The 17,550-nt window shown below is 44.2% G+C and overlaps 1 protein-coding gene across 1 annotated transcript in view; it reads right to left on the reverse strand.

The window, feature by feature from the left end:
- Positions 1-13,716, reverse strand: part of sccpdha.1 (saccharopine dehydrogenase a, tandem duplicate 1) — a 38,703-nt gene extending 24,987 nt beyond the window's left edge. Inside the window, exons 1-5 of the mRNA XM_038815418.1 lie at positions 13,575-13,716; positions 13,273-13,528; positions 5,167-5,276; positions 4,336-4,416; positions 77-206 (exon numbers count right to left, since the gene is read on the reverse strand). Coding sequence (XP_038671346.1) covers positions 77-206; positions 4,336-4,416; positions 5,167-5,276; positions 13,273-13,459 — 508 coding nt within the window. The 5' untranslated portion in view covers positions 13,460-13,528; positions 13,575-13,716. The remainder of the gene's footprint in view (positions 1-76; positions 207-4,335; positions 4,417-5,166; positions 5,277-13,272; positions 13,529-13,574) is intronic.
- Between the last annotated feature and the right edge of the window lie 3,834 nt (positions 13,717-17,550).

The following is a 17,550-nucleotide window of genomic DNA, read 5'->3' on the forward strand; positions in this document are numbered from 1 at the left end:
AATTTGGGTGCTCTATAATATTTGGATTGCCAAAGTTGTAGAGTTTATCATCTGTAAATTACTGATTGCAAATTACCTTTCAACTGGTTCCTGGTATACAGTATACCCATATCGGCTGGAATTGAATCAAACCCACAGCTTCCAACTATATATACTCCTTTTTCAGCAGCTTGATGGTCATATTTCAGTTGCATGCCTTCCAAAAACTGTGAATGACAAAACATTGCAAGTTTTGCTTTTGTTTTATTTGGAAAGTTACTCCGCGAGATTAGTCATGAGACACATCAACTCCATACTTCCAAACTGCTTTGATTCACTGCAATTCACATACCACCACAACCGGTCAGGCGCTATCTCCCTGGTCCTACACTCATCCCTGGAGCATCTCGACAACAAGGACTCCTACGTCACACTCCTATTTATTGACTCAGCTCCATTTTCAACACCATAATCCCAGCCAAGCTCATATCAAAGCTCCAAAACCTAGGACTTGGCTCCTCCCTCTGCAACTGGATCCTCGGCTTCCTGACCCATAGACCACAATCAATAAGAATAAACAACAACATCTCCTCCATGATAGTCCTCAATACCGGGGCCCAGCAAGGCTGCGTACGTAGCCCCCTACTATACTCCTTATGATGTGGAGATGCCGGCGTTGGACTGGGGTGAGCACAGTAAGAAGTCTTACAACACCAGGTTGACAAGCAGACAAGATCCCGAAAGGACCTCTCTCTCTGCATCTTTGATGATTTGATTGCCTGCAGGTGCTCGCATTCCGGGGCATCTCTGACTGTGTCTATATAAACATTTCTGGAACAAGCCTTTCCATTCACCTGAAGAAGGAGCCGTGCTCCGAAAGCTCGTGTTTGAAACAAACCTGTTGGACTTTAACCTGGTGTTGTAAGACTTCTTACTGTGCTCACCCCAGTCCAACGCCGGCATCTCCACATCATGGCTACCATTGACACCGCAAACTGCCGGCTCAAAGTGGAGAGGATCTCCAGGAAGATCGCGCATATAGACACTGACATTCAGTTTCTACAAAGATGCAAAAAAGCAGACAAGATCCCGAAAGGACCTCTCTCTCTGCATCTTTGATGATTTGATTGCCTGCAGGTGCTCGCATTCCGGGGCATCTCTGACTGTGTCTATATAAACATTTCTGGAACAAGCCTTTCCATTCACCTGAAGAAGGAGCCGTGCTCCGAAAGCTCGTGTTTGAAACAAACCTGTTGGACTTTAACCTGGTGTTGTAAGACTTCTTACTGTGCTCACCCCAGTCCAACGCCGGCATCTCCACATCATGGCTACCATTGACACCGCAAACTGCCGGCTCAAAGTGGAGAGGATCTCCAGGAAGATCGCGCATATAGACACTGACATTCAGTTTCTACAAAGATTCAAAAAAGCAGACAAGATCCCGAAAGGACCTCTCTCTCTGCATCTTTGATGATTTGATTGCCTGCAGGTGCTCGCATTCCGGGGCATCTCTGACTGTGTCTATATAAACATTTCTGGAACAAGCCTTTCCATTCACCTGAAGAAGGAGCCGTGCTCCGAAAGCTCGTGTTTGAAACAAACCTGTTGGACTTTAACCTGGTGTTGTAAGACTTCTTACTATACTCCTTATACGCATACAACTGTGTGGCAAAATTCGACTCCTACAAGTTTGATGATGGCACTGCCATAGTGGGTGAGATCTCAAACAGGAGGGAGATAGAAAACCTAATGGCATGGTGCAACGACAACAATCTCTCCCTAAATGTTTGCAAAACTAAGAAGCTGGTCATTGACTTCAGGAAGCAAAGTGTAGTAGTCGCTCCTGTCTACATCAATGGTGCCGCGGTGGAGATGGGTGACAGCTTCAAATTCCTAGGTGTAAGCATCACCAACAATTTGTTCTAGTCCACCCATATCGACATTACTACCATGAAAGCACAACAGCGCCTATACTTCCTCAGGAAATTCGGCATGTCCATGTTGACTCTTACCAATTTTTACAGATGCACCATAGAAAGCATCCTATTTGGCATCATAACTTGGCGTGGCAACTGCTTCGCCCAACTACAGAGTCATGAACACAGCCCAGTCCATCACACAAACCCGCCTCCCATCCATTGACTCTGTCTACACCTCACGCTGCCTTGGGAAAGTGGGCAGACCACTCCCACCTGGGTTATTCTCTCTTCCAATCTTTTCCTTCAGGTAGGAGATACAATGTCTGAGAACATGCACCAACAGATTCAAAAACAGCTTCTTCCCTGCTGTTACCAGACTTCCGAATTATCCTATTATCGACTGAAGTGATCTCTCCACACATCTTCTCTACTGTGTAGCGTCATTTGAGAGTACCTTTAAGAAATGGGTGTTTAAGATATGTACCTTAAAGAAATGGGTGTTTATCAGTGATGTCAGAGTGTGGGTGGAGCTGGGCTGTCTGTCAGCTTTTTACTTTCGTTTTAGGCTGTTTGCTGCAGGGTGTGTTTTAGTTTCGTTTTCAGTGTTGGAGCTGAAGCCAGACAGAGCAGGTGTACTGTTGATCTCTCTGCCATGAAAAGACTATCTCTTGATCATTTGGTGAATTCAGAATTAGAAATGTTTTCAGTAGTGAATGTAAACCCAATATGCTTCTGTTAAAAGGTGCTTCTTTTGTCTTCTGGATGTTGTTTGGAAAGTTATTAAGGATTACTTAGTGTTGTATTCTTTGGGGGTTGTATTTGAATTGATGGTTGCTAAGATGTTCACTGTATGTTTTAAAAAGGTTAACTTGAGTTCATAGAATAAACATTGCTTTGCTTTAAAAAATACCTTTCCATTTCTGCTGTACCACACCTGTAGAGTGGGCCGTATGCTCCCCATACCACAATCGATTAAAAGTTGAGGGTCAGGTGAACTCCATGGTACACTTTGGGGTTCTCTAAACCCTGGCCCATAACAGTAGCACTACATTCCGTATGCTTCACTCGATGTCTATGTATTTACATTTGTGTATTTATCATGCGTCCTATGTTTCGCATATATGGAACCATCTGCCTGGATTGTACGCAGACCAATACTTCTCACTGTACCTCGGTACATGCGACAAATCTAAATTAAATCTACTCTCAGCTATATCATTTCATTGAAGATTCTGGAAATGCACAGTATTTGAAAGAGAAACACAAGTTAACATTTCAAGAGGGGCCAAATTAGAATTCTGATGAAGGGTCCCACCCAAAATGTTATTCCAATGCTTTTCTGTACTGACTGGCCTGCTTTATGAGAAAGTGGTTTTGTTTTCAATCTTACCTGCTAATGGACAACATCACGCAGCTTCAATAGACATCCAGACAAGCTACTGAAACCACAGAGCATCTCTACACCAAACGTAATTAATGTTCAAGCAAACAAAACATTTTCATTATAGTTTCTCAACTAATGATATATCACTGCCCATGTGTGAGGAAATATTAGAAACACACAACGGTTTTCCCTCGATTTGATTTGTCTACGGGTCTCAAGTTTCTAACATGGGTCTCCATGTGACTAAACAAGCCGATTTTCAACCCACAGATCTTTGGATACATGGGGCAGGACGCCCCACGAGATAGTGGTTTCGGAGTGCAGGATTTGCTTCCTTTTCTTTCCTATTTCACCCCCTGCTCTGCCATTTCAGTGTTGAGAAAACAAGACCTGCTTTTTGGACATCCAGATAGCGTCCAGTCCACCGAAATTGGTTTTGCAGGAATGCACACTTGGCCAATGTCTGAGGAGTGAAAGGAACAAGTTGTTTTGGGTACAATCTCCATCAGAACTGGGCATTCTGATGAAGGGTTCCTACACAAATAGCTAATCCACTTTCATTCTTTAAGTGTACATTTCCAGCATTTTCTATTTTATTTATGATTTTCAGTACTCTTTCTATAAAATACTGTTCCACAGTCACAAGGTGAGCAATAATACATCAGATTTTGAGCTATTACAAACATTATACCTCCGATAACCACAGCAAAGGTAACTGATCACATGGGCATTTGGCTGGTCAAAGTTTGTGTACCTTAATCAGTTTGGAAGATTTTTGTCATTAAGTCCAACCAGTACTTCAGATTTTCACTTTCAATTAACTAATGTGAAATATAATAACTGATGAAGTTCAAAGGAATTGTAACCTTTAATCATACATGGTAACTAACATCTGTAATGTCTGCAGATTTATGATGGCGAAAGATACAAAAATTCAACGGCGTATTTGGAAAATATTGAAACCTTTCTGAGAAACGCATATAAAACAGCTTTTTACTAGAAAATTATGCAATTACTATCTGGCCATTTCTTAAAAGAGAAAAGTATCAATACCTGGGGTTCACCACTAACATCAACACAGTGGGTTCCATTTTCAATGCAGGCCTTCACCACTGGCTCACCAAAAAACCTGTACTAATAACAAGACAGTCTGGGTTCAGTTACCAGCAACTTCAGCTTTTTAAGTGTGCTTCATGTGCAAAATGACAGATTTTATTCTGAGCTATTAGAAACGACGGTGTATATGTTAAAAATAGTTTAACTTCCATACAAGTGCGGGCTCCACGCTATTTCCTGCTGGTTATGTTACATAATGATTAAATTATCAATCTTCGGGCTAAGATCGAACCCATTAAATCTAATTAAAACACACATTTTGTTTAATTTGGCTTTTAATGGAACCAGCACGGAGTAATATCATACTGATTTTCTAATACAAGACAATTTAGTTCTACTCTTTAGTTTTTATTAAGCAAATCTTATCCAAATGAGAGTGTAACATATATTGAGATATTAAGATTTAACTGCGCTTAAAGTCTAGACACTGCATTATCTTGCTGTCTATATCTATGAGATTTTACGCATTATTTCAGTACCCATGAATTCTAACAAACTTTACCTAAACTTGTGTAAATGTTAAGTTGGCTACATATGTACTGGAATGTACAAATTATAGTTTTTGCTGACAATATTTTAAATACTATCAAACTTCAGAAAAATGTCACCTCCCTCTAGAGTAAAACATTTGGTATTTTAAATATTGCGCAACAATACTTAATTGATTACTCTGAAACGATCTGCAAATACATTCTTAAAATTGACAGGACTATACTGCTCCAAAAGACGAGACAGATTTCCTGCTTCTGTCCTCAAATGTATACATACTGGTCCCACGCAGTTCAGGATCACCGACCCCTGCTGGCACATTGCATCAAGCGAGAGTGGATCATTTATATCACAGATAATATATTCTTTAGACTTTAGTTCTGGAATTCCTGAAACAAGAACATTATTATTTTACAAATGAGACAAAAGTAATATTTCTCTCTGTAACTAAATGTTGTATACTTAATTTTACTGGAACATATCAAGTATTAGTCCCCCTTAGAAATGTACTGCACTGATAGAGGACAAATGCGCTAGGTGCGCGTCAGGACCAGCGAACCACGTTCACATGTTTTGGGCATGCCCTAAGCTGAGGGGGTACTGGGAGGGTTTTGCGGGGGTCATGTACCGGGTGCTAAAAACAAGGGTGGTGATGAGTCCAGGGGTGGCAATTTTTGGGGTTTCGGAAGACCCGGGGGTCCAGGGGGAGAAAGAGGCCGATGTTTTGGCCTTTGCTTCCCTGATAGCCCGGCGACGAATACTATTGGCGTGGAGGGACTCAAAGCCCCCGAAGACTGAGTGGTGGCTTGCGGACATGTCGAGTTTCCTGGGTATGGAAAAAATTAAGTTCGCCTTGAGGGGATCTGTGCAGGGATTCGCCCGGAGGTGGCAACCATTTATTGACTTCTTTGCGGGAGAGTGAGCGTTGGGGGGGGGGGGGGGGGGGGTAGAGTAGAGTAGGAGGGAAAATATGGTGGGTAGTACCGGTGGGAGAGGAGCGGGCTTGTGCAATATGTTACGATGGAAGTATTGAAAGTACGTGGATGTTTGCACATTTTTGCCTTTTTTGCTTTCTTTCTGATGATGTCTGTAACTGTTTATAAAGCCAAAAACTACCTCAATAAAATTGTTTATTAAAAAAAAAAGAAAGAAATGTACTGCACTGGCGCAGTGGGTTAGCACTGCTGCCTCACGGCGCCGAGTCCCAGGTTCGATCCCGGCTCTGGGTCACTGACCGTATCAAGTTTGCACATTCTCCCCGTGTTTGGGTGGTTTCGCCCCATAACCCAAAAATGTGCAGGGTAGGTGGATTGGCCATGCTAAATTGCCCCTTAAATGGAAAAAATTAATTGGGTACTCTAAATTTTATAAAAAGAAATGTACTGCACAACTTTGCTTTGTTGGTGTATTCTTACATACTTTGACCATAAGTAAGAAGTCTTACAACACCAGGTTAAAGTCCAGCAGGTTTGTTTCGAATCACTAGCTTTTGGAGCGCAGCTCCTTCCTCAGATGAATGATTCACCTAAGTAGCTGTGCTCTGAAAGCTAGTGATTCAAAACAAATCTTTTGGACTTTAACCTGGTGTTGTAAGACTTCTTACTGTGCTCACCCCAGTCCAACGCCAGTATCTCCACATCATTGAGCATAAGATGTAGGAGTAAAGTAGGCTCGACCATTGGGCTGGTTTAGCACACTGGGCTAAATCGCTGGCTTTGAAAGCAGACCAAGGCAGGCCAGTAGCATGGTTCAATTCCCGTACCAGCCTCCCCGAACAGGCACCGGAATGTGGCAACTAGGGGCTTTTCACAGTAACTTCATTGAAGCCTACTTGTGACAATAAGTGATTTTCATTTCATTCAGCAAATCGATTATGCTCCACCATTCAATGAGGTTGTGTCTGATCTGCTATGATAATCCTCAACTCCACTTTCCTGCCTTATCCCACATAAACCTCGATTCCATTACTGATTAAAAATCTGTCTATCTCAGCCTTGAACAAACTTAACCACGCAACCTCTACAGTCCTCTGTGGTAAAGAATCCCGCAGATGGGACCTGTTTATTGGCGGGAGGTTTGCGGGCCTGGGGGAACTGGAAGATAAATTTGGCCTTCCCCAGGGGAACATGTTCAGATACCTGCAGGTAAAGGCGTTTGCTAGGCGACAGGTAGAGGGATTCACCTTTGCTGCCCTCGCAGGGGACGATGGACAGAGTGCTTTCGGGGGTGTGGGTAGGAGAGGGGAAGGTGTCTGACATCTATAAGGTAATGCAGGAGGTGGAGGAGTCGTCAGTGGAGGAGCTGAAGGCTAAATGGGAGGAGGAACTCGGGGAGCAGATAGAGGACGGGACTTGGGCGGAGGCCTTGGAGAGAGTCAACTCTTCCTCCTCATGTGCGAGGCTTAGTCTCATCCAATTTAAGGTGCTGCACCGGGCCCACATGTCCGGGACTAGGATGAGTAGGTTCTTCGGGGGTGAGGACAGGTGCACCAGATGTTCGGGGAGTCCTGCGAACCACGCCCATATGTTCTGGGCATGCCCAGCACTGGAAGAATTCTGGAAGGGGGTGGCGGGGACGGTGTCGAGGGTGGTTGGATCCAGGGTCAAGCCAGGGTGGGGACTCGCGATTTTTGGGGTTGGGGTGGAGCCGGGAGTGCAGGAGGCGAAAGAGGCCGGGGTCCTGGCCTTTGCGTCCCTAGTAGCCCGTCGAAGGATTCTGCTACAGTGGAAGGATGCGAGGCCCCCAAGCGTGGAGACCTGGATCAGTGACATGGCGGGATTTATAAAATTGGAAAAGGTCAAATTTGCCCTGAGAGGATCAGTACAAGGGTTCTATAAACGATGGCAGCCTTTTCTGGACTTCCTGGCTCAGAGATAGGTAACTGGGTCAATAGCAGCAGCAACCCGGGGGGGGGTTGCATTATTGTAGTGTTTATTCTGTAACTTTATAGTGTGTTAATTTGCGTTGTTGTTAAAATGCTGGGTTGTTCATGGGGATGGGGCGAATGTATATGATTGTTAATATTGTTATTTTCGGTATTTTACTAAGGTGCGTTATTGTTGTATAAAATCAAAATTTCTCAATAAAAATTATTTTAAAAAAAAGAATCCCGCAGATTGGGGCAGCACGGTAGCACAATGGTTAGCACAATTGCTTCACAGCTCCAGGGTCCCAGGTTCGATTCCCGGCTTGGGTCACTGTCTGTGTGGAGTCTGCATGTTCTCCCTGTGTCTGCGTGGGTTTCCTCCGGGTGCTCCGGTTCCTCCCACAGTCCAAAGATGTGCAGGTTAGGTGGATTGGCCATGCTAAATTGCCCTTAAGTGTCCAAAATTGCCCTTAGTGTTGGGTGGGGTTACTGGGTTATGGGGACAGGGTGGAAGTGTGGGCTTCGGTAGGGTGAGTCGGTGCAGACTCGATGGGCCGAATGGCACTGTAAATTCTATGATTCTATGAGAAAATCCACTACCCTCAGAGAAGAAATTCCTCCTGATCTCTGACTTAACTGGGTGATCCCTTACTCTGAGATTATGCCCTCTGGTCCTATACTGTCCCACAAGGGGTAACATCCTCTCAGCATCCACACTGTCAAGTCCCCAGAGAATCCTATGTGTCTCAATAAGGTCACCTCTCATTCTTCTAAACTCCAATAAGTACAGGCCCAACCTACTCAACCTCTCCTCATAAGAAAATCCCTCCATACTCGGGATCAACGCAGTGAACCTTCTTTGACTGCCTCCAATGACTGTATATCTTTCCTTAGATAAGGGGACACAGTAGTCTAACCAGTCTAACTAGCACCTTGTGTAGTTTTAACAAGACGTTCCTATTTTATACTCCATTCCCTTTGAAATAAATGCATACACCCGTTATAATGTTAAACCAGCAAAACATTTTCTTTACTAATTCAAGGGTGGGGAATAAGCAATCCATAATTAAAACAGGTTTGAAAGAACAAGACAGGACACAACAAGCAAGCTTATTATTCTACACTATTGCATTTCTAAATTCAGTCTTTTTTGTGCATTGGTTGACACCCTATGACATGGGGAGGCAAGCTCCCCTAGACTTGAAAAACATCCAAGTGGATGTAAAACAACTCTGGCTGTGGCCTTTGACACAGTCCTCCACCCTACTCCAGAATATAAATGCATACAAAATAACAATTTGCAGCTGGGAATTATAAATTAATCTAATTATATCTAAAACCAAAATGGTTATTTATGATTTGGCATTACTGCCAATAAAAGAATATTTCAACTGTATTGCAGACAACACAACTATTGTTTTAAAAATGAGGATAACAAGTCCAGTTATCCTTCTGCTATGCGATCATGCCGAAATTATGAATTTCAAAGACTGCAGCTGCGGGCCACAGAGAAAGAGCAACGCTATGTTTTTAAAACACATTCTTTTATGTGTTGTGGGCATCGCTGGCTGGGTCAGCATTTATTGCCCTTGTAAAGGAAGTGGTGAGCTGCCTTCTTGAACTACTGCAGCCCATTCGTTGTAGGAATGCCCACATTGCTGCTAGAATGGGAATTTGAGGAATGTGACCCAGCAACAGTGTAGGAACGGCGATAGTCATATTTATTGTTGAACTTGGAGGGCATACATGAAGGTTCCCATACAATTATGACTGAAATTATTAGATAGTTTCGTTCATATATGTCAAACTCAAGGCCCGCGGGCCAAATCCGGCCCGCGGTGGAATTATCTTTGGCCCGCAAGATAATATCTAATTACTTTTTTTTAAAATTTAGATTAGCCAATTATTTTTTCCAATTAAGGGGCAATTTAGCATGGCCAATCCACCTACTCTGCACATTTTTGGGTTGTGGGGGCGAAACCCACGCAGACACGGGGAGAACGTGCAAACTCCACACGGACAGTGACCCAGAGCCGGGATCGAACCTGGGACCTCAGCGCTGTGAGGCGGTTGTGCTAACCACTAGGCCACCGTGCTGCCCTAATAATATCTAATTACTATTAAAGCTGGCCCCAGCAATTGAAGCGCCTATGGCGTATGATATGGCTGATGCCGAGTTTATTCAGGTATAGTGTGAATCACAAAGTGTTGGCCTGTGGAAAAATGTTTTCATTAGAAATTACTCTGGAAAAGCTCCAGATAAAGCAATAAGAAATAAATGCAACTAATTTTTTTATTTATTTAATATTTAATGTTGTTTTTATAGGCAATAACCTAAGCTTTATTAGTTCCAGGTTCAATAAGTTCATTTCAATAAGTTTTGCAAAAAAACATTGAACCAGTCCGGCCCTCGACTTGTCACGATTTTTTAATTTTGGCCCACGGTGTATTTGAGTTTGATACCCCTGGTTTAGTTCATTAGCTTCTTAAAGATTTTTTTTAATAAAAGAATTTTATTATAAATTTAGAGTATCCAATTCGTTTTTTCCAATTAAGGGCCAATTTAGCATGGCCAACTCACCTACCCTGCACATCGTTTTGGGTTGTGGGGGTGAGACCCACGTAGAAACAGGGAGAATGTGCAAACTCCACACCGACCGTGACCCGGGTCCTCAGCGGCGTGAGGCAGCAGTGCTAACCTCTGCACCACTATGCCACCCGTTAATTTCTTTAAGGTAAACAAACGACCTGGCTGACGCTCTCCTACTTAGATCCAGCCTGGGATTTCATTCCCCATACCGTGATCAAACCAGGAGACACAGAATTAAGAGAGTTAGCAAAAATTCAGAGGGGAAATGAGAAATGTTTAATATAGCAAGATATTTTTATAACACTTACTTACTTTTTGAAATAAATTTAGAGTACCCAATTCATTTTTTTCCAATTAAGGGGCAAATTAAAGTGGCCAATTCACCTACCCTGCACATCTTTTGAGTTGTGGGGGTAAGATCCACACAGACATGGGGAGAATGTACAAACCCCACACAGTGACCCAGAGCCGGGATCGAACCTAGATCCTCAGTGCCGTGTGGCAGCAGTGCTACCCACTGCACCACCGTTCTGCCCATTATAATATTTACCTGTACCTGTGGAATCCTTTCATGTTATCCATTAAAGATCCCAAATAGTGGGGAATTGGGATTGAGGAGTTGTTTAGGTAAGTCATGTTGGCTGGGTTTTGTTGGTGGTTGGATGTGTGTTGTTCATCTTGCTCTTTTGATATCTTGTTATTAAAATTGTTAAAATTATTAATGCCTTAATAAAAATACTTTTTAAATAAAACAATCCCAAATAGTGTGATTACATGTAATGTAGAGAATAGGGTTGTGGCAATGGATCACCTCAGTCTAAAAAGCCTGTTCACAAGGCACAAAGCAGACCACAATGGAATATTCTCAGTTGCTGGAATGGTGCAGCTGCAACAAAAAAAATAGGCACCCCTTCCATCAGCTCCAATATTCACTCCTTCCACCATTATCCTACCATGGCAACATCATCAGCTAACTACAGAATGCAATGCAGCAAGCAGCCACAGCCTTCGGCAGCATCTCCCTAACACATGACCTCCTTCAATTAGAAGTACAAGGCTCCACATGCTAGAAGTACAAGGACAGCCGGTGGATAGGAACACCATTACCTTCAAGTTCCCTCCCAAGTCACACAGCATTTCGATTTGGATATATACTGTTCTGCTCTATTTGTGCGAGGGAAAATATCTGTATTCCACAACATTTATACAGGCAGCTTTAACTAACTAAACAAGGCATCACCTGCTAAAATGCTGGTCCTGATAATGAAAACTTTAAATAGAAATAATCTAAAAGTCGATCTTCAAGATTTCCAGTGATGGGGCTGTGACTATTTCCTTTGGTAGCTTTTTCCACTGTAGGATTGTCCTTAGGGAGAAAGATTGTTGATACACAGAAATAAATGGTCTTTGTAGTTTGTGTGGATGGCTACCTCGTGTTTTGTCATTCCCAGAGGGCGCCAGGTACATATTTCTGTCAATTCCCAGATGTCCATTTACATTTTGTAGAGAATAGTCGGTCTATTTTTCTCCCACCTTTGCTATTGTGATTCCCATTCCAAATCTTTGACCAAGGACGTGACACCGGTGTATTTCCCATACTGATTCGGGCAGAGTCATGCAGCACATCTTTGGATTGCTTCAATCATATTTTTCTCTTCCTTTGACGTCACTGGTTCAAAGTCCTGGATCTTCCTATCAAACAGCACCCATTGGGGCAGCACGGTGGCACAGTGGGTTAGCCCTGTTTTTCATGGCGCCGAGGTCCCAGGTTCGAATCTCGGCTCTGGGCCAGTGTCCATGTGGAGTTTGCACATTCTCCCCATGTTTGCGTGGGTTTCGCCCCCACAACCCAAAGATGTGCAGGCTAGGTGGATTGGCCATGCTAAATTGCCCCTTAATTGGAAAAAATGAATTGGGTACTCTAAATTTTTTTTTAAAACAGCACCCATCGTAGGAGTATCTCCATCATAATGACTGCAGCGTTTCAAGAAAGTTAGCAGACCACTTCTTAAAGGCAACTCGAAATTGGCAATAAACATCCATTTTGTGAACAATGTCTGTACCTCTATTTTGTATCTGTTGCTTCCCTTTTTGCAGCCTCCTTGAGTCCCTACATCCTTAACCGCAGACTCCGTTTTTGCACCCTACTGCATCATCTTTCCTCTTTCATTAGAACGATCTACTTCAACCACTTGTCTCCACACTGAAAATTCCACCCACCTCTCCCCACTGTTAATCTGCTGAAGGAAGAATTGCATTTATATGGCACTTTTCATAGCCTACGTCTTCAACAGTGAGTGACCTTTGGTCACCTCTCCCAGTCCACCAACTATTCTTACTTAGATCTGGCTCCGAACTGTTTTAAGTGCCTCGGGATCTTTGCTCCACACGAAATATATTAAAAATAAATGTAACTTTGCCCAGTTGCTCAAGGTACAGAAATCAATGGCCAGTCCAATATTGGGAGTCCAGTAGCTCAAAAAAAAACTACTAAAAGGAAAATTTACAATGTGTTTCACTCCATTCTCCCCATGTCTGCGTGGGTCTCACCCCCACAACCCAAAGATGTGCCTGGTAGGTGAATTGGGCACGTAATTTGTCCCTTAATTGGGGAAAAAAAAGAACTGGGTGCTCTAAATTTATTTATTTATTGAACAATGGTGTCAGTGCTGGGATGTGGGGGGAAGGGAGCAGAAAACTGACTCAAAACATCAGCTCTGACAGAAACAAATGTGCAAATTAACTTTGCCAGTGGATAGAGCAGTGGGTCAGACATTTCCCATTGCTGCTGCCAGGGAGAGGCCTTTGTCCATTTTAAAATAATCCGAGTGTCCAGCTTTCTGTCACGGGCCTGCCAAGAGGGTGAAGTGATTTTCCCCCTCCAGCAAACCCGGGGCCTGGCTGCGGCCCTCCCAAGCCTGAGACTCACCCAGGGCGCTGGCCGCTCGCCCCAGCACCTCTTCCAGCTTGGTGCGGTTCCTGCCGGCCACGGTCCAGCTCAGCGCCCGCCGGGCGGCCGCCTCCGACGCCACCCGGGCCGTCTCCTCCACCACGAACTGGCCGGTGAAGCCGGAGGCGCCGAAGATGATCAGGTCGTAGGGCCGGCCGGCCGCCATGGTCAGGGAGCCTTCTCGGCCGGGAGGGGTGGGAGTTGGGGAAGAGACCGGAGAGGCAGCCGTGCGGGGGTGGGAGAGGCGGCCGTGCGGGGGTGGGAGAGGCGGCCGTGCGGGGTCGGATAGCCTTCAAACTCCACCCTTCACCCCCCCTCCGCTCGGCTCCACTTCACACCAGCCTCCTCCCAGCACCAACAGTGCGAGCAATCCTCGGCACACAGCCCACTCAGCTCTGCCTCAACATGCCAGCAGCTGCCAGAGCCAAACACACAATAAGCTGCACCCCAGTCTTCTCTGTCTTATTTTCCCTTTTAGTTTAAAGTTTTAGTTTCCCCTTTGTATATAAAGCGCAAAAAAAAAATTGACTGATCTTGGCAACTTGGTTCTCCAACAAAAAGGGATTTTGAAAAAAAAAAATAACATTTTCCAGTTTTAAAAACAAAGCATCTTCCCCAAATATTGAAATGAAAATCGCTTATTGTCACAAGTAGGCTTCAATGAAGTTACTGTGAAAAGCCCCTAGTCGCCACATTCCGGAGCCTGTTCGGCGAGGTTGGTACAGGAAAATTAAATGAAAATTGCTTATTGTCACGAGTAGGCTTCAACGAAGTTACTGTGAAAAGCCCCTAGTCGCCACATTCCGGCGCCTGTCTGGGGATGCTGGTACGGGAATTGAACCGTGCTGCTGGCCTGCCTTGGTCTGCTTTCAAAGCCAGCGATTTAGCCCGGTGTGCTAAACAGGAACAGATGGTCAATTTTATGAGAAGTATTAACATGTGGAGTTAATACATAGGATGAATAGATCGAGCCCCAGGTAAATGGGTAGGATATGAATGGCAAAGGAGCTGGGCTGGTTTTTTGTGCAGAAGATGGGTATGGTGGACCCGTGGTATTTCCAGCGCCCAAGGGGAAGGGAGTATTCATTTTTTTTGTTGCATGTGTGCAGGGTATATTCCAGAATTGATTTTTTTTGTGGTGAGCCGGGAGATTTTGGTCAGGGTGGAGGGGGCAGAGTACACGGGGATAGTAATGTCGGACCATGCACCCCATTGGCTGGAGATTCAGCTTAGATCGGGCTGGGAGCAGAGGCCTGGGTGGAGGCTTGATTCAAGGTTGTTGGCACCGGGTTTTGTGACTAAGTATGGGCTGTGATTAAAGATTATGTAGAATTAAACCAAAACGGGGAAGGGTCGGCGGCCACTTTTTGGGAAGCGCTAAAATTTGGTGGTCCGAGGGGAGATTATCTCGTTTGAGGTTCATGCGGATAGGAAAAGGAGGGAGGAATATGAGCGGCTACGAAGGGTAAATGCGACCTCCTGGTGCCACAGGATATATATGATGCTGGCAAGAATGAGTGGGTTCTTTCAGGTGGCGGCAGAGGAGTGTGAGAAGTGTGGGCGAGGACCAGCAAATCACGCACATATGTTCTGGGTCTGTGAAAGTTGGAGAGATTCTGGGTGGGGTGTACGCGGTGCTGGCAAGAATAGCGGGGGAGGAGGTTGAGCCAGACCCTTTAGTGGCACTATTTGGGATATCGGAGAAGCCGGAGCTGATGGAGGGGAGGAAGGCCAATATTGCGGCATTCGTCTTTCTGATCGCCCGGTGAAGAATTTTATTGGAGTGGTGGTCAGCAATGCCACCCAGGGTAGCGGCCTGGTTGGGTAACTTATATGACTTTCTTCAGCTGGAAAAGATCAAATACGAGTTAAGGAATTTGGCAGAGGGTTTCGAGGCAAGGCGTGGGAAGTTTGTGACCATGTTTGAGGAGTTGTTTGTCGCAGGAGGGAGGGAGGGGGAGGGTGAAAAAGGGGAAAATTTCTACAAATTGTTTAGTTGTATGTTGGGAAGTTTGTTTCCCCAAATTGTTTATATGTTGTAACTTTTCATATCCATTTGGAATAAAATACAAATTTTATTTATATAAATTTATATAACCAAATTTTATATAATCTATTTATTTATTTAATTTGAATCGTTTAGGGAGGACCTGGGGACAGAAATACCATATAAATTGTAGAATGGAACAGGGTTAGATATCACGGGTATTTCAAAGGTTATTGCGGAAGATAAAAGCTCATAGTGGAGGGGGTAAGATATTGGCATGGATAGAAGATTGGCTAACTAACAACAAACCAAGGGTAGCCATAAAAGGGTCATTTTTTAGCTGGCAAGCTGTAACAAGTGACGTGCCACAGGGATCAGTGATGGGGCCTCAACCTTTGGCAATGTGCATAAATGACTCAGAGGAAGGGACCAAAGGTATGGTTGCTAACTTTGCTGATGCTACAAGTAAGAAAGTACGTTATGAAAAGGACAGGAGGCTGCAAAGTGTGTGAGCGAAGATCTGGCAAATGAAGTAGAATGTTGGAAACTGAAATTGCCCATTTTGGCAGGAATAATAATAATAATCTTTATTATTGCCACAAGTAGGCTCACATTAACACTGCAATGAAGTTACTGTGAAAATCCTCTAGTCGCCACACACCAGCGCCTGTTCGCATACACTGAGGGAGAATTCAGAATATCCAATTCACCTAACAAGCACGTCTTTCGGGACTTGTGGGAGGAAACCCACGCAGACACAGGGAGAACGTGCAGATTCCGCACAGACAGTGACCCAAGCTGGGAAATGAACCTGGTAGAAGAAAAATATATTGCCAAGCCAGGAGCGCATAGGAATACTCAAATTTGCAAATAATAGAGTGGACAAGGCTTTCAGTAGTAGATGAGCTGAGGTGAGGCAGAGACAGGCAATGTTACAGAGGTGGAGACAGTCAGTTTTGATGACAAAGAGCATATTGAGCCAGAAGTTGCACTCAGAGTCAAATAAAACAAAATTATTTTGAAGCAGAGAAAAGAATGGAATTGGTGGCAAGGACATAGAATGCATGTTGGGAGCTACGGGTTTGATCTTCACAATATTTCTTCTCACCCAATAATAGATATCAAACAAGGAGTGTGACAAATTAGATGCATAGGTCACATCCACTCCTCCCCACCTACCAATCACACAAATTCCTGGGGGAAGCAGAAAAAAACAAAATGTTAGACCAATTTGAGAAAAAATACTGAAACCTTTCTGACCGTTCACCCATTATGGAGACTCATTGGCCTACATTGATTCCTGGCTCAAACACCACGGGCAGAATCCTCCCATGCTGCGCCGTATGGGAGAATCACCGTTCGCGCCATTTTTTCCCGCGGAGCCGGCACACGATTCTCCGAGGAGTGGAGAATCGGCGCCATTTGCGCCAGCGCGTTTGGGAAGCCAGAGGCACTCTTCCTATTGGTCAAGAGTTAGGTGTTTGGCCCCGTGTCACTGTCCGTGTTGGGTTTGCGCATTCTCCTCGTGTTTGCGTAGGTCTCACCCGACAACCAAAAGATGTGCAGGGTAGGTGGATTGGCCACGCTAAATTGCCCCTTAATTGAAAAAAAATAATTGGGTACTTTAAATTTATTTTTTAAAAAGAGTTAGAAGTTATTAGTTTGTAGTCTGCACAGCTTGAGTTAAATGTTTAAAAAAACTGTTGCAAAAAGAGTCTAAAAAGAGGATACTTGTATTTGGCAGGGGATAGATAGCATCTGTCAGAGGACATTTGTTAAGGGAGCTTGTGCCAGGACTGAAAGTTAGGAGTTAGTAGTGGGACACTGGGTACTTGCAGGAAAGTTAGGATTTTTGTAAGACATTGTCAGTCAATGGGTAACTGTGATAGGTACCCATAAATAATTGTCACTGGGTTGGGGAATTCCATAAGTGTCCAGATCAGTGATAGTCCCCACAGATGCCAGTTTTCAGCCAATTCATTTTTCTCCTTGTGATATCAATGGCTGATGGCACCGGATACTGCAAAGTCTATGAGCCCTGACAATATTCTGCTAATAGCACTCAAGACCTGTGCTCCAGAACTAGCCGTGCCTCTATTCAAACTGTTCCAATACAGCTACAACACTGGCATCTATCTGGCAATGTGAAAAGTTGCCCAGGTACGTCCAGTACACAAATAGCAAGACAAATCCAACCCGACCAATTACCGTCCTATCAGTCCACTGTCAATCATCAGCAAAGTGATGGAAAGCATTGTCAACAATGTTAT

Source organism: Scyliorhinus canicula, chromosome 1 (genome assembly GCF_902713615.1).
Source record: "Scyliorhinus canicula chromosome 1, sScyCan1.1, whole genome shotgun sequence".
NCBI lineage: Eukaryota > Metazoa > Chordata > Chondrichthyes > Carcharhiniformes > Scyliorhinidae > Scyliorhinus > Scyliorhinus canicula.